This window comes from Phaseolus vulgaris, chromosome 2, assembly GCF_051622355.1.
Source record: "Phaseolus vulgaris cultivar YP4 chromosome 2, ASM5162235v1, whole genome shotgun sequence".
Classification (NCBI taxonomy): domain Eukaryota; kingdom Viridiplantae; phylum Streptophyta; class Magnoliopsida; order Fabales; family Fabaceae; genus Phaseolus; species Phaseolus vulgaris.
The window spans coordinates 2,566,722-2,590,293 of NC_143499.1; the positions used below are offsets into that span (position 1 = coordinate 2,566,722).

General features: G+C 33.0%; 2 protein-coding genes across 4 annotated transcripts; both read right to left on the reverse strand.

The window, feature by feature from the left end:
• Positions 1–6,441: 6,441 nt before the first annotated feature.
• On the reverse strand, positions 6,442–8,311 carry LOC137810147 (methyl jasmonate esterase 1). The gene is made up of 3 exons (XM_068611292.1): positions 7,782–8,311; positions 7,561–7,701; positions 6,442–6,812 (listed from the first exon to the last, which is right to left on the reverse strand). Exons 1-3 carry the CDS (start codon positions 8,148–8,150, stop codon positions 6,528–6,530), a joined length of 795 nt encoding a protein of 264 aa, XP_068467393.1. The 5' UTR covers positions 8,151–8,311; the 3' UTR covers positions 6,442–6,527.
• Positions 8,312–11,077: 2,766 nt separating this feature from the next.
• On the reverse strand, positions 11,078–18,176 carry LOC137810148 (methyl jasmonate esterase 1). 3 transcript variants are annotated; one of them, XM_068611295.2, is made up of 3 exons: positions 17,768–18,176; positions 17,532–17,678; positions 11,078–11,540 (listed from the first exon to the last, which is right to left on the reverse strand). In XM_068611295.2, the coding sequence occupies exons 1-3, from the start codon at positions 18,134–18,136 to the stop codon at positions 11,253–11,255; spliced, it is 804 nt and encodes a 267-aa protein (XP_068467396.1). In that variant the 5' UTR covers positions 18,137–18,176; the 3' UTR covers positions 11,078–11,252. The 3 variants fall into 3 exon arrangements, with proteins under 3 accessions (XP_068467396.1, XP_068467395.1, XP_090154196.1); XM_068611294.2 differs by having other exon boundaries at positions 11,078–11,543; XM_090298070.1 differs by having other exon boundaries at positions 11,171–11,476.
• Between the last annotated feature and the right edge of the window lie 5,396 nt (positions 18,177–23,572).

Genomic DNA, 23,572 nt, shown 5'->3' on the forward strand with positions numbered 1-23,572 from the left:
AACCGGTTTTCCGAAAACAAAACGTCCTGGCTTTTCTTCCCCGTATCTTCTTTTTGTGATTCGTTTATGGACGTGCCTCCTTGCCTGGGTGCAAACAACATACGAAAGTGCTTGTGTGATTTTTTTTCAGCGCAATACGGAGCCAGAATGTAATTGCAGAAATTAGGCCGGAATTTTACAAGTTTCGGTTCGTCTTGGTTTGCACAAAATTTCTATAAAATTCTCGCGGAATAGTTTTTTCCTGAAATTCTACCCAAGAATCTCCACTGAATTTGGGACAAAACGCGACAAATTTCAAGTCAAACGAATGAGTATTCACCCACGAAAAAAATCAAATAGTTTCACACACAAACGAAACTTCCTTTCAGCCCTGGCAATGACGAATAAAAATTTATTGCCAATCTTGTGGGACGAATCTGGGGCTCAAACCTCAGCCAAAACTCAATAGACACAGTGACGAATGTCTGGTAAAAATTTTAGACCAAAATACCTAAGGAGAAAGGCGTAGTGAGTCCTAGATCGAGAGTGAACAAAACCGATTTTCAGAAAACAAAACGTCCTAAATTTTCTTCCCCGTATCTTCTTTTTGTGATTCGTTTATGGACGTGCCTCCTTGCCTGGGTGCAAACAACATACGAAAGTGCTTGTGTAAATTTTTTTCAGCGAAATACGGACTCAGAATGAAATTGCAGAAATTAGGCTAGAATTTCACAGCTTTCGGTAGAGGATAGCCTTGGTTTGCACAAAATTTCTGAAAAATTCTCGCAGAATATTTTTTTCCGGAAATTCCACCCAAAAATCTCCACTGAATTAGGGGCAAAACGTGACAAATTTCAGGTCCAACGGATGAGTATTCACCCACGAAAAAAAATCAAACTTCACACATAAACGAACCTTCCTTTCAGCCCTAACAGTGACGAATAAAAAATTTATTGCCAATCTTGTGGGAAGAATGGGGGGCTCAAACATCAGCCAAAACTCAATAGACACAGTTACGAATGTCTGGCAAAAATTTCAGACCAAAATACCCAAGGAGTAAGGCGTAGTGAGTCCCAGACCGAGAGTGAACAAAACCGGTGTTCCGAAAACAAAACGTCCTGGCTTTTCTTCCCCGTATCTTCTTTTTGTGATTCGTTTATGGATGTGCCTCCTTTCCTGGGTGCAAACAACATACGAAAGTCTTTTTGTGAATCTTTTTCAGCGCAATACGGACCAAGAATGAAATTGCAGAAATTATGCCAGAATTTCACAAGTTTCGGTAGAGGATAGCCTTGGTTTGCACAAAGTTTCTGAAAAATTCTCCCGGAATATTCCTTTCCGGAAATTCCACCCAAAAATATCCACTGAATTTGGGACAAAACGCGAGAAATTTCAGGTCAAACGGATGAGTATTCACCCACGAAAAAAAATCAAACTTCACACAGAAAGGAACCTTCATTTTAGCCCTGGCAGTGACGAATAAAAAATTTATTGCCAATCTTGTGGGACGAATGGGGAGCTCAAACATCAGCCAAAACCTAATAGACACAGTGACGAATGTCTAGTAAAATTTCAGACCAAAATACCCAATGAGTAAGGCGTAGTGAGTCCCAGACTAAGAGTAAACAAAACCGGTTTTCCGAAAACAAAACATCCTGACTTTTCATCCCCGTATCTTCTTTTTGTGATTCATTTATGGACGTGTCTCCTAGCCTAGGTGGAAACAACATACGAAAGTGCTTGTGTGAATTTTTTTCAGCACAATACGGACCCAGAATGTAATTGCAGAAATTAGGCCGGAATTTCACAAGTTTCGGTTCGCCTTGGTTTGCAAAAAATTTCTGTAAAATTCTCCCGGAATAGTTTGTTCCTGAAATTCCACCCAAGATTCTCCACTGAATTTGGGACAAAACGCGACAAATTTCAAGTCAAACGGATGAGTATTCACCCACGAAAAAAATCAAACAGTTTCACACACAAAGAAAACTTCCTTTCAGCCCTGGCAGTGACGAATAAAAAATTTATTGCCAATCTTGTGGGACGAATCTGGGGCTCAAACCTCAGTTAAAACTCAATAGACACAGTGACGAATGTCTGGTAAAAATTTCATACCAAAATACCCGAGGAGTAAGGCGTAGTGAGTCCCAGACCGAGAGTGAATAAAACCGGTTTTCCAAAAAAAAACGTCATGGCTTTTCTTCCCCGTATCTTCTCTTTGTGATTCGTTTATGGACGTGCCTCCTTGCTTGGGTGCAAACAACATATGAAAGTGCTTGTGTGCGCAATACGGACCGAGAATGAAATTGCATAAATTAGGCCGGAATTTCACAAGTTTCGGTAGAGGATAGTCTTGGTTTGCACAAAATTTCTGAAAAATTCTCCCGGAATAGTTTTTTCCTGAAATTCCACCCAAGAATCTCCACTGAATTTAGGACAAAACGCGACAAATTTCAGGTCAAACGGATGAGTATTCACCCACGAAAAAAATCAAACAGTTTCACACACAAACGAACCTTCCTTTCAGCCCTGGCAGTGACGGATAAAAAAGTTATTACCAATCTTGTGGGACGAATCTGGGGCTCAAACCTCAGTCAAAACTCAATAGACACAGTGACGAATTTCTGGTAAAAATTTCATACCAAAATACCCAAGGAGTAAGGCGTAGTGAGTCGCAGACCGAGAGTGAACAAAATCGGTTTTCCTAAAACAAAACGTCATGACTTTTCTTCCCCGTATCTTCTCTTTGTGATTCGTTTATGGACGTGCCTCCTTGCCTGGGTGCAAACAGCATACGAAAGTGCTTATGTGCGCAATACGGACCTAGAATGAAATTGGAGAAATTAGGCCAGAATTTCACAAGTTTCGGTAGAGGATAGCCTTGGTTTGCACAAAATTTCTGAAAAATTCTCTGGGAATATTTTTTTCTTGAAATTCCACCCAAGAATCTCCACTGAATTTGGGACAAAACGCGACAAATTTCAGGTCAAACGGATGAGTATTCATTCACGAAAAAAATCAAACAGTTTCACACACAAACGAACCTTCCTTTCAGCCCTGGCAGTGACGGATAAAAAATTTATTGTCAATCTTGTGGGACGAATCTGGGGCTCAAACCTTAGCCAAAACTCAATAGATACAGTGACGAATGTCTGGTAAAAATTTCATACCAAAATACCCAAGGAGTAAGGCGTAGTGAGTCCCAGGCCGAGAGTGAACAAAACCGGTTTTTCGAAAACAAAACGTCCTGGCTTTTCTTCCCCGTATCTTCTCTTTGTGATTCGTTTATGGACGTGTCTCCTTGCCTGGGTGCAAACAACATACGAAAGTGTATCTTTAAAAATTTGTGAAATTTCGCTATACTTTCTGCAATTTTTTTCTTGGTCCATATTGAGTTGAAAATTTTTGAAAATATTCACACAAGTACTTTGGTATAAATTTTGCACCTAGTTAAGTTGGCACTCCACAAACAATTCACAAAGGAGATATAGAGATGAAAAGTCAGTACATTTTTCTTTTCCAAAAAAGTAGCTTTGTTCACTCTCTGTCTAGGACTTATTACGCCTTATATCTTTGGGTCTTTTGGTCTAAAACTTTTACCAGACATTTATTATTGTGTGTATATAATTTTGACTGAGATTTAAACCTTACATTTTTTGTCCTCTTTATTCTTTTGTAGTGACATTCTGGTAGTTTCTGATATTATGTCCTGTAACATTATTTTCTTTCATTCAAAGAGCTCCCTTCTCCATTTTAATCACCACTCCCATGTTCTACTTGTCCACATTCTCATATTGCGAATATGATGTGACTATTGTTCTCTTATTAAATAGAACATATAGAATCTTTTTGCAGTGTTTTTTTCTATTCATTTATCTTCTCAAAACCTTATGTTTTATCCAACTCCTATCCTTTTATAGTGTTTTTTTCCATTCATTTATCTTCTCAAAACCTTATGTTTTATCCAACTCCTATCCTTTTATACAACCCTTGTAAAACCATTTCTAAGCTACAAACCTTGGGCCTTTCTTAAGTCTCTCCACTAGATTGAGTTCTTCCTCTGTATGTGAGGTCCATTTGGAGAATTACAGGTCTCATCTTTTGATTTCAGTCTGGATTTTTATTAGTTGTCACCTTCATTCAGAAATTGCCACCTCCATTTACCAAGTAGGGCTCATTGAAAGGGTTAATATCCCTCTAATTCCCTTTCCTGTTTTGACATACAAACCTTTTTTCATTTTACTCAATGGATCGTCCTGCAGCCTTCCTTTTCTCCCCTACAAGCTCCATAGTTGACAGCCATTGTAGCCCATTCTCTTAAATAAAACCGACATATGTGTGGGTGTATCGTGTATGCCCCAAAATTAGGTGGTTTTTTAGAAGAAAAAAAAGTGTTGAAGACTTTGATTTTGCCGTGGGTTTTCCCCGAATGTGAAAGAGACAATAACTATGAGTCTTTGTTGTGTTTTAATTTATATTCTTGATTCATAACGGGTCTACTTTTGCTCTGGATAAAAACTAAATTCAATTAAAGAGAAAGAAGTTATATATGATGATGCATTGAGATGCACCAATACTATTTTACGATAAGATGTGTTCCATCAAAATATGTTGAATAATTTGCCAGTCTGCTTTTATATTCCTAGAAGAACATAAGTCATCAAATTATACGTATATATTTGACTAGTATTCTTTATCATGGTGACTCAGCAGCCAAAATTCTGAGTTCTAACAAGTTCAATAAATTTCATTGGTAGTATAAGTTTCACGATGAAACGCAGATTAATGAATAGCAATTGGTTCTTGAATGGTTTTCATTTTTTAAGATGTTTTGCAAACATTCTGTGTATTGCTCATGAAAATGAACATATGAGTAATGCATTTTTTGAACCTTCATTGCTATCAGTTTGGCAACTTCCACCAATATGACCCAACCATCCAAGAAGTACTTATTTTATTTCAATATAGCGAGTAAGAAATAAAAGGGAAGAAGCCTCAGAAATTGATCATATTACATCAATTTAAACTTAGTCAGAGGGGGGTATAAAATATTCAAATCAAGTTTAGGAGATTAAAACAAATTAAGTTGTAGTGGTCCTTTTATAGTGTAACAGTGAATAACATGTTTAGCATTTGACTGCATCAAATTTGACAAACAAATCTTCACATTAGAAAACGAAGATGGTTCAAAAATAAGGGTGTACTTCCTGCACCCCAACAAATGACTTTCTGCACCCCATCAAAGACTATTTTATCCATTTTAAAATGACTTCCTGATTACTCTTTCTCAAATATTTTCATAACATACTTTCCAAAACGCGTTTTATGAATTCTGAATTTACCATTTCGAAAATTAAAGAAAATATATTCTGGAAAGAATATTCCAGAATAGTTTTTTGCCCTCTGAATTTTGTATTTCAGAAACACACTTTTCTTATGGAATCTCTGAAAACATCTTTTACTTATGGAGCCCTTGCTCCATAATCACTCAAAATTATCAAGGATAATTGATAATTTTGGTATTTCAAAGAATATAGGGTTAGAAGAAGAAAAATATAAATAGGGTTAGAAGAAGAAAAATATAGGGGTGCAGAAAGAAATACCCTAAAAATAATCCTACAATCTAGTCAGGACTTTATAATGACTAAAGAGACCCAGTCAACACTGTACACAAATATCAACTCAACTGGAATGAAGTGAAGATTTAACTGTTTAAGGGTCTTGAGCTGGAATTAATAAATAAATGAATGTCTCCTTTCTCCTTTCTTTAAATTTCTTGAGCAAGTTATTTTTTTCACAATTATATCTGATGTGTTCATCTTTTCTGCATAATCGCTTTGTAGTTATTGCCATTTGTGTTTTAAGCGAATCTGTTTTGTTCAAATTTATTGTGCGTTTTCTATATGATTTTAATTGTGTTCAGAGAAATTCTGCCTTCATAATTCACTTTGGACCAACAATATGAAATATGTCACACTAATAATGTGCATCAACTTTTTCTTCATCTCAAATTAAGAGTCTTGGTGACGGAAGTAAAGAATTTTTAAATTTGAATTTTATATTGAGAGAAACGAGAGATGAGATAATTGAGTAACTGTGAGAAAAAAAAAACCAAACCCCTATTTTTCGAGATTTTGAGTTGTAGGTACTATATCTTTTATATGGATTGAATTAAGATGATTTATATCAAATGTTGATAATATACCGCCTTAAAAGAATCCAACAGTTTTTTAAACCATAAAAAAATAGTTGTTTCTTCTGGGTTAATCCTTTTATTAGCATGCCTTAAAATGATATAAGATTTTAAGTCATGGTTTAATACACTATGTAGCTAAAAACTCTTCATATTGCTTACAATTATAACACTGCGAGTGAAATTAGTATGTGAAATTGAAAAAACCAATGGTTTAATAAAGGAGAAAAGCCAATTCACAGGACCATCTACAAATATGGGGAAGCTAGATGTTTTACCTTGTAACCATGATAAAATTTATTTTCTGAACTTTATGGTCATCACACACTATTACACAAATAAAATCAGCACAGAATTGCTAGTAATAGATGTTGGCAATCTCTTGCAGGTAAGAGAAAAGCTCTTGTGGTTTAGACAACATGGCCATGTGATCAGCTCCAGCAATCACTTTGACCTCATTAGGAGGGTTTCTTTCAACAATTGACAGTTGAAAATCGTGGTCTATTATTTTGTCTTGTTCGCACACTATATAGACTCTGGCCACAGTTCCATAGTTCTCTTCTGTGAGTTGTGTATTCTCTCGCAAATCTTCATCACTGAAGATGGGAAAGGGTCTCAATAGTGACAATGCCAGGGTCAAATCCTGGTTCATTTACACATGCCATCCAATATCATGGTTAAGAGACTTTTGCAATCGTCTGTGAAATTACTGCTTAATAAACTACTTTTATGTCGGTTAATTTTTGGTCTATCAATATTACTACAACCATAAATGATAACCAAAAACACTTGTGTAAATTTGTACAGTGATCTTAATCAATACTTAAGTGATATAACTTTAAATTTTTTATAAACTAATTTCTAAGATTAATCAAACAACTCTCAGTATTTTTTAACTACAAAATGATCGTTTCAGTTTCACAGTTTTTGCGTGCTTATTTGTGAAACCGCAAAACTAGTGCAAATGATATTAGTTTCAATTGTTCATGAGACTAATCCTTATTCGTATTAGGAACATAAAGTTGAAAGCTGCAACTTCTGTTTCCTGGTTACCAACTATCCACAGAAAGATAGCCCATTCAACAATCAATAGAATATTAGCAATAGATTTCATCAACGTGATAAAAAAAAATGTAATAAACAAGTTCAATGTTTTAAAAGCAGTGATTAAAGAATCAATAATTATTTTGAGTAGCATTACAGTGAGTTTGAGTAAATAATACATTTCATAGCAAAATGTTCTTCAATTTTTGTATCACGAAAACTTGTTAGCATTCTTCTAGAAAAAAGTGTCGAAAACAAACATTCAAATATTATAGGCAACAGTAGCTGAGATAGTGACTGGAAAGTGAAAGTGATTATAATTTGAAAAGAACTTGAAAGACATGTACCTCGGGTGGAGATAGTTGGTATACGTTGGATGCTAAGTTTTGAGGATCAAATGTCATATGTTGCTTTTGATGATCGCTGGTATAATCATCAGACACATTCTTTGAGCCCAAATCGGATTTCAAGCTTAGCCTGTGCTTGAACTTTACAAAATTAAATTAAATTAAATTGAGTAACAGAGAAAAGAAACACGCAATTTAGAAGTAGAAGGAATTGTTTGTACCTCTTGGAGCAGTGAAAGGTAGCTCAGGTGGGGACCAGGCATCCAACCGGTGACGAAAACCGCAGCAGCAATTTGATGAGGAAACATTTCCATGGCTAGAGATATGCATAAGCCTCCAAAACTATGACCTACGAGGATTACTCGTTCCTCTGGAGGCAAAGAGCGTAGAAATTGGATCAAAGGCTCAACGAATTGGGAAACTGAAGTGAGGTCCTGCACCTGCTTTGGATGGATTCCGGATGCAGCCATGTCGAGAGATGTGAATTGGAGACCAGTGGATTTGAGGAATGCAGAGAGCTTGTACCAACACCAGGCTCCATGGTAGGCTCCGTGAACCAACACCAAACGCCTCTTCTTCTCCCCTTCCATCACACCTTCTATCGTTTACGTCTCTTCTTTCCAAATAAATAAATATACATGTCTATCTCCTTTCATTCCTTCAACTGTATTTTGAATCATGTATTCAATGCTCAAAGTTCTTTTTACTTTTCAACAACCAATTTCTCACGTTTTCTTTTTACCAAAATAGCCTTTAATCAAATTGCAAATATATTAATACAAATATAATAAAAGTAATTGAAGTTAACATTTTAAATTGTAAAATCAATCAGATAAATTAATAAAACAAATCTAATGCTATTAAATTTATTAATTATTAGATTTTTTATTGTTAATATTAAAAGTATTTTACATTTATTTTTACTACTGATTAAATTTAGTATATTAGTATTGATATTAAAAATAATATTATTAATTTATATAATTTATTATTATTATTATTAAGAAATTCTACTTTTTAAAGATGTTGTTTCAAGAATAATTAATATTAGTTATAATAAATTAGTTGATTGAAAGTGGGTTTTGCTTGTTAAACCTAATTTAAATTTTTTTTATTGACAATAAACAATGAATAAATATGAATCATTTTAGGGGTGATCCAACCCTTATACATAAACACAACCTTTAACCTTCCTTGTTAAGCAAACTCCCAAAAATGCCTAACATGATACACCTAGCTGACCCAGAGAGAATCACTAAGGTACTCAAGTCTACAACTAAAAAGAATACATCATGAGACCATCCCCATACAAACCAAAGGGTTAAAACACCAATCAGAAAAGGAAAAAAGCACAGAATGTGACTTAAATGTGACCCATGTCCAAGTCTTTAATTGTATCAAAGCAAAAACTTCCATTACATCCACTACACCCCCTTTAAATATTATTTTGTTTCTATGCTTCCAAATCTCGTTGACTACTGTGATTCAAATCACTCCCCAAACCTCATTTATCGAAGCAAACACATTACACAACCTAAATTGAGAGAATTTAGCAGTGGGACGTTGTGAAACACACTCTGTATCCCCAGTCATACGTAACCATACAAATCTACACTCGAAAAACAAATGGGTACTAGTCTCCTTCTCAACCCAAATATTTTGTTAAATAATAATAATAATAATAATAATAATATTGTTAATAGTAATATTAATAATAATGTTATTGTTAATAATAATATGAATGATAATATTAATATCAATTGAAGTTATTAATTTTAATATTATCGAATACTAATGTAAATTAATTATTATTTTATTATTATGGAATTTCAGATTTAAAAAAATCAGGCCTTTTATTATAGAGCTACTACAAGAGTATTTTTGCAAATGTAGAATTTGAATATCTCCAAAATAATTTATTATTATCTTACACAACACAATTTATACTATAATTTATAATATTTTTTACTTTTTTTTGTATGATATTTTATGGTGAAAAGCTTTTCAAGATCTCACACTGCTTTTTAAAATTTGTTCACACTTCTCCTCCATCGAATTACATATTATTCCTCATTTGTTTTTCTTGTGAAGTAACTGGTAGTACATTTCAAAATTAAATAGAGGATAAACAGACAATTTTTATTAAAATATAAATTCAAAATAAATTAATATTTGACCTGTTTCAACAATTTAATTTTATTGACCAATGTGAACCGATAACCGTGGCATTATCTCTTCCATAAAAACTATTGGTGTAGACTAATGTCCTTCACCTAGTCAGCACTGAAACGGTCAATAATAAGAAAATTTGGCGGGAAATTTAACTCTGACACACACATCACAGTTTTGATGGACACTCCAACCCCACTTAGTCAATGTCACAACTAATCTTTTGCTTTTGTCACGACTAGGTCTTCATTCCACTCTCTATTTAAAAATAATATATAATCTTTTAAATTTTCAATTATTTTATTCAAAATAATATTATTTTATTAACCTTTTTATATTTCTTTTTAATAAAAGTGAGTTTTTTATTAATTACTTTTAATTGGATATAAGAGTATTGTTAAAAAATAAGCTTAATAATAATTGAGTATATTATTAAAACAAAATTATTTAAAAAAAAAACTAAAAGAAACTGTTAGAAAATGAGAAAATAATAATTTTTTTCTTGAAATTGAGGCGTTCATCTTGTGTGTCGTTTTCATTCTTAAAATTCTATATTGTATGTTGAAAATAATATTAATTCTAACTTCACGCTGATATATATATATATATATATATATATATATATTATAATCATAACGAATTAATTTCTATATAAATGATTTTTAATTTAAAGAAAAGTATATTTTTTTAAGCATTAGTGGAAACACAAGCACAATAATGTTTATGTCTATATATTTTATGACAATAAAAACTAATTAATATAATTTTAAAATTTATTATACTATTATCATAATACAAATACTTATCATGAGACAGTAAAATTTTAATAAAATATACACATTGAAAACATTTATAAAAATAATTTTCTTTTTATTAATTTTTATGATTATAAAATAAAATAAAATTAATTTTTTTTCTCACAAGTGCTCATTGTAAATATTGGTATACGTATAGATTGGTTAAAAAAGATACAAAAAAATGTGTATACAATTAAAGAGAGAGTATAATGGATGGTGATTGAAAAAGAATTTCTTAAAAATTTTGTTCTGATCAAGATCTCAATAGGAATACTATAACACGATTGCATCATTGTGGATAAATATTGCCTTTAAGGTATTTCAAGGACTTCATTTTCTCTTATGAATCATATCACTGAATGAATACATAATGATAAATAAAAACCCAAAGTTTGTTTGTTCTGAAAGTTTTCCGCATATTTTGGTGAAGTGTTTATTTGTGGCCCAAGTGAGATAAAAACATAATGCAAGATTTTCTTCTTTAAAGCTACTGATTCAAACAACAAAGTATCACTAGGATGATGAGTTTTGTTGTTCAACAAGTTACCAAGTGAGAAAGAAACTGTATTCAGTGATTATTCTACAGAATAGTATCATTCAAACAATGAAATTTCGTTCAAGTGATATTTTACAGAAACACAAGGTCTTTGAAGATAAATTTTGAGTTCCAGTCTTCAAACTCTTCACACATAAGTTGGCAAATAAAAGCAACAAGCTATTAAATTTCTAGTAATAGGTGTTGGCAATCTCTTGAAGGTAAGAGCAAAAGTCTTGCGGTTTAGAGAACATGGGCATGTGATCAGCTCCAGCAATGAGTTTGACATCATTTGGAGGGTTTCGCTGAGTCATTGATAGCTGAACCTCGCGGTTTAGCAAGTTGTCTTGCTCGCACATTATATACACCCTCGGCACACTTCCATAGTTCTCTTCTGTGAGCCTTGCATTCTCACCTGACATTTGTTCATCACCAAAAATGCGAGAAGGTCTCAACAGTGACAATGCCAAGGTCAAGTCCTGCTTCATTTACACGCACTCATGCCTTACAATTCTGTCTAAATTCAATATATATTAAACTAAAGTTTTGTTAATTTTAAATCTATCTGAATTGTTGAAGATCCACATCGATAAAGATAAGAGAGGAGTACAATTCACTGAATATAAGTAAATATAGACTTTATTTTATGAGTTGATTTTATGAAATTGAGTTAAACTTAATATTTATAGAGTATAAAAGCACACATTTGTAGATGAATATTAAAATAGTATTTTATATTTTGTATACGATATACTTTAAAATTTTGGATAAATTTCTACGCTTAATCAAGTAGCTTTCGATATTTTTAACTACAAATAAACATTTTTGCCTCCTAGTTTTTTCGTGCGCTTGTGAGTGAAACCGTATATGAACACAGATTAAATTTAATAGCACTGTTCTTGAGAATAGTTCTTAATTCATGGAAAGAACATAAAAGTTTTAATGCTAAATATTTTGTTGTCCTGATTATAAATGAATCTTAGTAACTTCTAAAAAATATAGCATGCAGACAAATCAATTTTTTCATAGACTCAAATTAAACTAAGTTTTATATTAAAGTTAGTTAGTAAACCAATTGTGTCATAGAAAGTTGAAACTATAAGTCAGTTATTTTATTTTTTACGTGTAGGGAGACTGCTGAAATATGAAACATGACTGCTAGTTAGATATTGTATCAATAAGTTACTCTAAAGCTAAATTAACACTTTCTTGGTTGAGTTTGAGTTTAAATACAAAATGAAACCAATTTCTGAAAATAGTATGAAACATATGAATTCGAGTGTAGATTTGTTTGGTGTGTCTGGTGTTTTTGTTTTAAGTGATTTGGAGTGTCGTTCGTGTATCACGCTGATCCTAAGTCAAACTTTGTTCAATTCAGGATGAGCATATCGTCAGATTTGGTAAATGACGTGTGGAATTTGAGTTGGGGTGGTGAATGAAATCTGAAATCAAAGGAATTTTATCATTTTCAAAAGGGGTGTGGCTGATTCATCTTAGGTGTTTGCTATGGTGCAAATAAAGGTGTGGTCTTGGATTTCAGTTAAAATTCGCTCTACTTTGTATTCCTTTTCTAATTGGTGTTTGGAACCTATAGTATGTATGAAGATGGTGTCTTGAAGTTTGTTTTTTCAGGGTTTGGTTTGGGCAAGGTTGTTTTTTAGTTAGTTGTTGGTAATCATATGATGTTGGTCTTTATTGTGAATGATGTATAAGAGTTGAACCACCTCTAAAGTAATTCGTATTTATTATTTTTTATTGCTGATAAAAAAAAATTATGTAATTTTTAACAATACACCATTTTGATCACTTGTGGTTCTGTAGTTTTGTAAATACGCCATTTTGATCCTTATAAAATCTTATTTACAAATTTAATTTCCTATTTTTTTAAAACTAAACGACTTTGATCAACTGTTAGATATAATACTGGGAGTGTTGTTACTTAGCAGTTAGTTTCTGTTGTAGTGGGTTATTTACATAGGCCCTTCTCATATATAACTAAAGGGTTCAGCCCTATGTAACTGCACTTTTACTGAATAATATTCACTTTTTACAGTTTCACCTTTACTCATCTTCTTCCTCTTACATGGTATCAAGAGCAGGTTCCTTTTTTTTCTTGAATTTGATCATGTCTTCTTCATCTTCTCCTGCTTCCGAGAACGAAACGCCTTCATCCTCTTCCTCTCCTTCTTCTCAACTTCATACCTTTCCTACGTCGCTCTCCCTGAAACTCACCGATGACAACTTCCTGATTTGGAGTCAACAGGTTCTTGCGCAGGTTGAAGGCCTCAATTTACTCAAATTTTTGGAATCGTCTTCCACTCCTCCGCCGTTTCTCTCTTCTGGCAAAGAAAACCCTAATTCCCTTTTTCTTCTACATAAACAACAAGATAATCTTCTAGTTGCTTGGCTGTTGGCTTCTATGTCGAGTTCTTTGTTAACCAAAATGGTGGGTTTACGATCGGCTTATCAAATTTGGGACAAGCTGAATGTCTACTTTGTGTCCAATACCCGTGCGCGTGTTCGCAAGCTCAAAACCCAGTTGAAAACCCCTAAGCGGGATCGGTCTATCAGCATTTATCTTCTTGACATCAAGCGGGTTATCGATTCTCTTGCGGCTGTTGGCTCTAAGGTTTCCACAGAAGATCATCTTGAAGCCATCTTGGATGGTCTTCCTGAGGAGTATGATTCGTTCATCACCTCTGTCACGTCCCGTCTTGATCCCTACACTGTTGAGGACATTGAAGCTTTGCTCCTGGCTCAAGAAGAGAGGTTTGACAAACATAAGTCTCTTGATCGTCCTTTCATTCAAGCTAATATTGCATCCACTCAATGGAACCCTTCGGCCCCTTCACGATCTTCGTTTCGTGGAACCAATTTGCGTGGCGGCCGTGGCTCTGCCCGTCATTCCTTCAATAAACGACAACCACAGTTTCGGGATTCACAGAAGAGTTCATGGAGTGGGGTTTTCGATTCTTCTTCTTCTCAACCTCTTCGGGTTCAATGCCAACTCTGTTTCAAATTTGGCCACACTGCTCTTCATTGCTGGCACAGGTCTGCTCCTATTTTACCATCCAATGTTTCTGCTAATACTGCCAGTTTTCAGCATTCCTCTGTAGGTGACCCTGAACCTTCAATTTTGGGAACCCCTTCCATCGTCACTGACCCTCTGTGGTATCCCGATAGCGGCGCCACTCATCATATCACGCATGATTCCTCTGTTTTCTCCAAGAAAATGAACTATTCTGGTAATTATACTGTGCAACTGGGAAATGGGTCAGGTATGAATATTCAACATCTTGGTTCTGCTTCTTTGTGTTCTTCTGGTTCTAATGCTTCCTTTCGTTTACATAACCTTTTGCATGTTCCTTCCATTAACAAAAATCTTATTAGTGTCTCTAAGTTTGCACGTGATAATAATGTGTTCTTTGAATTTTATCCTAATCAGTGCTTTGTCAAAAATCAGGATACCAAGGAGATTCTTCTCCAAGGAAACATACGTGATGGCTTGTATGTTTTTCCCTCATTACATCGCTCTTTGCTACCCTCTGTGAATATTAGTTCTCACAACTCTGTTATGACTCCTTACGAATTGTGGCATAAAAGACTTGGTCATGCTTCATCTAGGACTGTTCAATGTGTAATGCGAATGAACAATATATTGTGTAATAAAAATTCTCTCTTTTGTGATTCGTGTGTTATTGCCAAAAGTCATCAATTGCCTTTTCCTCTTTCACACACTGTTTATACTTCTCCTCTTCAGTTAGTTTTTGTTGATATCTGGGGTCCCTCCCATGTTACTGCACGTGATGGATCTATGTATTACATTGCTTTTCTTGATGCTTTTTCTAGGTATACTTGGTTGTATCTTATAACTTCAAAATCTCAAGCTACTGCTGTCTTTTTGCGTTTCAAATTACTTGCTGAAAAACAAACTGGTTTTCTCATCAAAAGTCTTCAAACTGATAATGCTAAGGAGTTTATTTCCATAACAAAAGTCTTGCATAATCATGGTATTTCTCATCGTTTTAGTTGTCCACATACTCATGAACAAAATGGATCTATCGAACGCAAACATCGACATGTTGCCGAAACAGGTTTGGCCCTTCTTTCTGCTGCTTCTCTTCCTCTCAAATTTTGGGGTGAGGCTTTTATCTCTGCTGTTCAGATTATTAATCTTTTACCCACGCCTGTTTTAGATAATATAAGTCCTCATGAAAAGTTGTTTTCATCTAAACCTGATTATACCTTTCTTCGTATTTTTGGGTGTGCCTGTTATCCTCTTTTGCGGCCTTATAATCAACATAAGTTTGCCTTTAAGTCATCTTTGTGTTTATTTCTTGGTTATAACAGTACACACAAAGGATATGTTTGCCTAACTCAGTCTGGGAAGACTATCATCTCAAGACATGTGATTTTCAATGAATATTTGTTTCCCTTTTCCCAACATGATAATCCTTTTGTTATTCATAATGAGAGCAATACTACTGCTTCTTCCTTTTCTTCTTCACCTATAAATGTGGTTTCTTTTCCTAATTGTTCCTCTCCTACACCTACACCCACTCAGTCATCACCTATATCTACTGCTAATAATCATTGTCAGACTACTTCTCCTATTCCAGTTAACAATCTTCATCCCATGGTAACTCGTGCTAAGGCAGGTATATCTAAACCCAAAATTCTCCATACTGTTGTGACTAATGACTCTTTTCAGTCGTCCACCTACAAACAAGCTATGAAACATCCCCAATGGCTTCGTGCAATGCAATCTGAATATCATGCTCTTGTTCAAAATAACACCTGGACTCTTACTTCTTTGCCTGCTGATGCTAATTTAGTTGGTTGTAAGTGGGTTTTCAAACTGAAATACAACTCTGATGGGTCTCTTCAACGCTACAAAGCTAGGCTTGTAGCCAAAGGCTTTCAACAATCTGAAGGTTGTGATTTTACTGATACTTTTAGCCCTGTCATCAAGCCAACCACTATTCGAATTGTCCTGACTATTGCACTAACTTCACGGTGGCCAATTCATCAAATTGATATCAACAATGCCTTTCTCCATGGTGACTTATCATCTCCTGTCTACATGCAACAACCACCTGGATTCTCCACTGATTCTACTCTTGTTTGTCGACTGAATAAAGCCATATACGGTCTCAAACAGGCACCTCGTGCCTGGTTTGACAAGCTCTCCACAACTCTTCTTCGTTTAGGCTTCGTTGCTGCTAAGAGTGACACCTCTCTCTTCACACGGTTTACTCAATCTCACACTATCTTTATTTTAATTTATGTTGATGATATCTTAGTTACTGGCAGTTCTTTGGTCTTAGTGCAGGAATTCATCAAACAGTTAGGCTTATCCTTTGCCTTGAAGGATCTTGGATCACTGCATTACTTCTTAGGAATCGAAGTTTCTTGGCTCAAAAACAACTCTATTCATCTATCTCAAGCAAAGTATATAAACGATCTCCTACGTCGAACTAACATGGTCAACTCAAAGCCCCAACCCTCCCCAATGCTCTCTTCTTTACGGCTCACTGCTGATGAATCTGCTTCTGTTGATGATCCAACTCTATATCGGTCTATTGTTGGTGCCTTGCAATATGCGACTGTTACCAGACCTGAAATCTCCTTCTCGGTTCACCGTGTTTGCCAGTATATGCATAAGCCACAAATTCATCATTGGAAAGCTGTGAAACGTATTCTGCGATACTTGGTTGGCACATCAACTCACGGTCTTCTCTTAACCCCTTCCCCAAACTATTCTATCACTGGTTTCAGTGATTCCGACTGGGCCACAGACTTGGATGATCGCAAGTCTACCACTGGCTATTGCATATTTGTGGGTCGCAATCTTGTGTCTTGGTCTTCAAAGAAACAAAAAGCTGTCTCCAGAAGCAGTACTGAGGCTGAGTATAGAAGCATTGCTGCTGCCCTTGCTGATATTACCTGGATCCAGTCTCTGCTGACAGAACTGCGCATCCCTTCTTCCACTCCAATAATCCATTCTGATAATCTAGGTGCTGTTCATATTGCTGCCAATCCTGTTCTGCACTCCCGTTCTAAACATTTCGAGCTTGACTTACATTTCGTCCGTGACCGTGTTCAGCATAAGCAGCTGTTGGTTGTTCATCTCCCGTCTCAATTTCAAATCGCCGATGTTCTAACTAAACCTTTATCAGGAACAATGTTTCAGAAATTCAAAGATAAACTTAGGGTGGTTGATAACTCACCCATAAGTTTATGGGGGGTGTTAGATATAATACTGGGAGTGCTGTTACTTAGCAGTTAGTTTCTGTTGTAGTGGGTTATTTACATAGGCCCTTCTCATATATAACTAAAGGGTTCAGCCCTATGTAACTGCACTTTTACTGAATAATATTCACTTTTTACAGTTTCACCTTTACTCATCTTCTTCCTCTTACATCAACCATTAATATATTTATTAAGAATAAATTGATCCAATATTTTACCTCAGGTGGAGACAGTTGGTATAATTTGGATGCTAAGAACTCCGGTGAGAATTTCATTGAGCTTTTAGGTTGAGTGCTGTTGCTCTCATCAGTCATAATCTTTGAGTCTGAATCAGATTCCACCACTCTTGGACGACGAGCACGGGACTTCAGAAATTAAATTAATTTAAATTAAACCTAATATGAAGAAAGAAAAAGAAACAGAAATACGTAGTGATGTTTATAGTGAAGTAGACCTCTTGAGAAAGAGTTAACAAACTTAGATCTGGACCAGGCATCCAAGTGTTGACAAATACTGCAGCTGCAATCTTTTTGGGGAACTTTTCCATGGCTAAGCACATCCCAATCCCACCCAAGCTATGCCCGACAAGGATGACACGCTCCTCTGCGGCCAAACTCTCGACAAATTCCATCAGAGGCTCAAAGTATTCTGATATTGAATTCAGCTCTTCCGCCTGCTTTGGATGGATCTCGGAGGCAGCCATGTCCAGAGCTGTGACTTGGTGTCCACTCGATTTCAGCAATGCCGCCACCTTGTACCAACACCACGCGCCATGGCCCCCTCCGTGAACCAACACCAAATGCCTCTCTTTCTCTCTCTCCATCTTTTCTCAACCACCCTCTTCTCTTACTCCTATTTAAATATTTAATAAATAATAGATGCAACTTTATCTAATAAATATTTAAATATTTTTAATCAGGTATGTAAGACTATAATGCATGACATAATTACAATTAAGATTTTTTATATTTCCGATCTTTTATTAATTATTTTGCAAAAATATTTCAATCAATATTCTATTATTTCAAGCTAGATTATGCTTAAAAAATATTTACATATTTTAAAATTGATTTGTTTATAAATAAAGTTAGTTTTTAGCAATTTTTCATCTTGACAATTATTTTTTATCGTCTCTATCTAAATTCGAACGACCGAGTTGTCGACAAGATACTCGATCACCCGACTTCTCGGTCATTGTTTCTCATGATTAATTAAAGTCAAGAACGGATTGAGGATAAAGGATTATTAAGCATACGCTAATCTTCATAAAGCACAATAAAAAAAAGTTTAAATAGAGGTAAACTTCATGATAAAAAGTAATGAATTTTCTAACTCTAAACCTAAATAAACACATCAACACCTCATCTAATTTTTGAGCGTTGAAATGTCTTTACAGGTACTCACACCCTTTTAACTTGATGAACGGATAAAAGATACTTGATAAAGACTATTGAGTCTTTTATATTGCAAGAACAACCTCCTATTTTTATATTTTTATATTTATATATGATTTAAGTTATTAGTTAAAACATAAATATATATATATATATATAAGATTCAACTTATTAAAATTTAAAGAATGGAGTTTAAATTTAATGGAATAAAAAATTATTTTGAAAATGACTATAATTAAACAAATTTAAAAATTTCTTATTTTCTTATTATAAAATTTTATCTTTTCAAATTTTTAAATATTTTATATATTTTAACTTTTTAAAGTAATTTATATTCTTTATTGATCAAATTTAATGATTTAAAAATTTTAATGAGTAAATTTTTTATTTTCTTACACTTGAATTCCTCTCTTTTTTATCGTTTCTTCCCATGTGTCCATGTGTGAGCTTTTGTATTCCTCATTTTTAACCAACTAATGAATAATAATTTTATGTTAAAATAAAATTGTTGTAATGATTTTATTTCTAAGTTTGTATTTTAAAAATTCTCTGGAATATTTCTATGGAGGTTGATGAGATATCATAACATTATTTATTGCATAATAAGTTTTTTTTTAATCAGCATATTGCATAATAAGTTATCTATAAGTAAGATAAATAAGTTATCTATGAGTAAGATAAATTCATTTGAATTACTAATGAATATAAGAATTAAGATTGGAGATTTGGTCAATTGAATTAGTGATGCAATTTGAAATTACATATTAAATGACATATGAAATAAATGTTTTAGATGTTTTGAAATGCTTATGAATAAATAAGATTTGATAATTGCATGTTGTAGAAATTTTGATGTAGTTTTTTTTTTTTTTATACATACCGTTTTAGTGAGAACTCTTCTTTCTTTTAGAAGCAACATTCTTTAAATAATGATCACTTGAATTAACCATTTTTAAAACTGAAAATTTTACCTTTGGTCCCAATATCAATTAACCAATATGGACTTCTACCTACAACAACAAAAATCACAATTTGATCAATTTAAAAAATTTCAAATATTTCTACGCATAACACCACTATTCAATTCAAAAATCGTAACATTGTCTCATTTTTTTCTTTCTTTACACTTTATTATATTTTTTTTTCTTTTTTTCTCTTTTTCTACTCCCTCATTTCTTATCATTTAATTCAAAAAATCATTTCTTATCATTTAATTCAAACAAATCATTATGATTTGTTCCTATATATTATATTTGTCATCTTTAATAGTATAAAACTAGGAGTAATCTAAGTGAACTAGTAAGTGGAAAGGTAAAATGTCTAAAAGATTGAATGATTTTTAGGATGACTTATTTAACAACGTTTAATATCATTTCGTTTATTGAAACAATGACACGTAAATATGGCAAAAAAATATTAAATATTAATTAAAGTCAAAAGTTTAAAATAAAGTTTAATTATACAATTATATTAGTGGACTTATTCTAAAGTGAAGACAATGTAATGGGTTCATTAAGTCTATTAATGGTTAGTATAAATAATAATGCATTTAATTTAGTAATTAGACAATTTAATGAACACTTAACAATTAAAACTAACTTAAGTATCATAGAGTTTCTCGGTGTGTCATGTTGAGAAGTTGATATTGCATTCCGCCATGTCGAGAAAGAAAGTCAAATTGCCAAAGGAAAAATAACTCAAGAACAACTACGAGTGAAATAGTTGGAAAATAACGGAGTCTTAATTGAATACACTCTCCCTTCATATTTTGTAAGAACACTGACCAAATAATTTCATTGGAATTAAATTTAAATCTATATTTTAAAAAAAATTGAATCTAGGTCCAAATTTAAATAATTGAATTAGATTTTAAATTCAATTTCATATATTTTTTAAAATAAAGTAGTTGGGATATTTATAAATAAGTTTGATATTGATTTTTTGACATTGATATTTTTTTTTCAAAAACCAATTCAAAATTAAAAATAATTTAATATTATTATATATTTTCTAATAATATTTTTAAAATAAAAATCTATTGAAATCTTATTTTTTCATAAAATGTGTAATTAATTAATTAATAATTTAAAAACAAAACAATTTCTTATATTTGATATAAGTTTTCTGTAGAGTTAGACACAATGTTTAGGACATTATTTGAATGTGAATTCAGGTCACTTCTTAAGGAAGAACAAATTATGCATTAATTAAAAGTTTAGAATTGAAATGTGATGTTGACGACATCTCAATTATTAATGTAACAGTATGTTTCTTGAATATCAAGATATTTTCACTTAGGTAGAAAACACTAAACATTATATATATGCATAACACCTGTAAATTGAGAGTTATATATATATATATATATATATATATATATATATATATATATAAGTACACTTTTATTGAAAAAAAATTATCTTCATATTACTAATAATTATAAAATTGAATTAGGTTAAATCTACATGAAGGATTATTTTCAAATCATATCTTGTATATTTTTTATTAACATTTATTTAAATAAACTATATTTATCCATCTATATCTATATATATATAATACGAGTTTCATTTCACACTAAATATTTTTTATCATATCATTATAGAGTTAGTGTCTAATAAACATATTCGGTATCCTTGATTTTCAATTATTTTGAATTTATAATGAATTTTGAAAAAAAAAATAGCAATTTTAAAATTGGTACCAAACTTACTTATAAACCTCTAAATTATTTTATTTAAAAAATATAGATTTTAATTTTAATTTAATTATTTAAATTTAAATTATAAAAAATCAAACTAGTTTATTTTAAAAAAATAGATTTAGTATCAATTTAAATTATTTAAGTTAATAATAGATTGAGACAATTCACCAATAAAGTAGATCTAAGTGTAGGAAATTCTCTTGTTTACTCTGCCCAAAAAGTGAGCAGATTTTTGTTTTTTTTAAAAAAAGAACTAATAATGCCCGAAACATTTGTCGTGTCAAAAATAGTAACCACTTCCATTATATGGTCACTAGGGTCCACTTCTAGAAGCAAAGATCCGTGATCATTTATATATTTATTTACATATTTATATGAAATATCTATTTATTCTGTGGACCACTAATTTTAACAAAAAAAATAATTATAATAGATTTCTCTTCTCAATAACATTTTTATCTATAAGATTAGTCACCATTAATAAATTGAAAACGGTGGTATAAATTATGAAGGTGGAAAAGGTGAATGATAGTGCACGATATTGTTATGACGATTCGACGAGGAGAAAGTGTAATGGAAGAAAAATATAATAGTGATATCTCTATTTGATTTTATAAGTATGAATGGATTTATGGAAAAAAAATGGAACGAGTTTCGTTTCATCTCATAATTGAAGACTTTTTTTTTTCTTTAATTTTGGAGAAATATCTACTATCGAATGAGATGATAAAGTTATATAGTGTGTTGATCAAATTTTGAGATGACGAAGTCTCATAGTTTATTGTTCAATATCGAAATAATAATATTTGTATTATCAAGTTTCGAGATGACAAGGTCATGTAGTGTACTATTCAAGTATCCAAGATATTGAGGTCATGTATCCAAATATTCAAGATTTCCAGGTCTAACTTAACATCCTGACATCTCATCAACATACTCGATAAACACCTCTTAATCAGAATTAAGGGCTTAACAACATAATTAACAAAAACTGCATAATAAACAATCTACAAAATATGATTAATGGTACTTGAATCTAACCTAATTATCCCTACAATATAAAAAAATCAATATCATTATTTTTAAATAGGTGGACACCAAATGTAAAAATGAATGAATTTCTAACTATATTATATATCCACTACTTAGATCCCGAAAACTAATTTGAGTGTCAGAGTATAATCGTAAATATCATGCTAAAAACTCAAAAACCGAAAATCAAAAATAAAAAACCAAAAATTAAAATCTCAATTACTTATAAGAGTGTGTAAAAGGAAGAACCCAACCCTAGATAAATTTTACGGTAACAAAACAAATTATAGAGTCACACAACTTTATTTCATTTTGTCTACAAACATTAGTATTCACTCCTGGTTTCATTCCCTTGTTTGTTTTCACCGTTTTACTTCCTTTTCAAGTGTCTCAACGTCTTCTTCTTCATGTCTGTTACGGGCATAAAGGGCAGAAAAGGAAAGAGAACCAAAGAGCAGGGGTTTTTGGTAAATGGCCAGACAGTTAGAAAAAGCTTACACGTGGATGAGGGCACACACACTGAGGGCATCAGAAGAAGCAGCAGAACACGTACAACCAATAAGAGGCTCACAGGATATGACCTAGGGGGCAGTCATGAATTGGGTATGATTCTTTCTGATATTCTTCTTCCTCTGAATCCCTTCTTCCTGTAAATCCTTCTGAATATTCCTCTTCTGCCTGCAGGATGACTCTATAGAAGTCATACAGTCACCATCCTAACCACCCTTTCACAGGCACTGTTAGTATCTTTTAGTATTATCTAAATCCGAGAGTTGTATTCGCTAGCTGTGTGATTAGTTGAGAACCTTACTTATATACATATACAACTTCACACCATTACATAGGTGCTTTCATTGAGCCACCATGGCTGATAACACCAGAATGGCCACCATGGCCGCGGAGATACGAGCTCACGACGCGGAACTAAAACGCGTTATGGACCTCTTGGAGTTACGTGACCAAGAACAACGTGCGCACACTGCACAGGTCGAGGCGGCAGCGAACGCGCGCATGGAGCGTCTTCAATCACTGGTGGAATCCCTGCTTCAAACCCAAGCCCAGCTTCATGGTGGATCTAGCATGAATTCTACGCAAACCCACACAGTTCAGCATCGGCAAGCATTTCAGA

Coding starts and splice junctions, on each gene's coding strand:
- LOC137810148 (XM_068611294.2), bottom strand. CDS start 18,136: ATGGAGAGAGAGAAAGAGAGGCATTTGGTGTTGGTTCACGGAGGGGGC. Junction 17,679..17,767: donor TGTTAACTCTTTCTCAAGAG/GTCTACTTCACT, acceptor TAATTTCTGAAG/TCCCGTGCTCGTCGTCCAAG. Junction 11,544..17,531: donor ACCAACTGTCTCCACCTGAG/GTAAAATATTGG, acceptor GTGTAAATGAAG/CAGGACTTGACCTTGGCATT.
- LOC137810147 (XM_068611292.1), bottom strand. CDS start 8,150: ATGGAAGGGGAGAAGAAGAGGCGTTTGGTGTTGGTTCACGGAGCCTAC. Junction 7,702..7,781: donor ACCTTTCACTGCTCCAAGAG/GTACAAACAATT, acceptor AATTTTGTAAAG/TTCAAGCACAGGCTAAGCTT. Junction 6,813..7,560: donor ACCAACTATCTCCACCCGAG/GTACATGTCTTT, acceptor TAAATGAACCAG/GATTTGACCCTGGCATTGTC.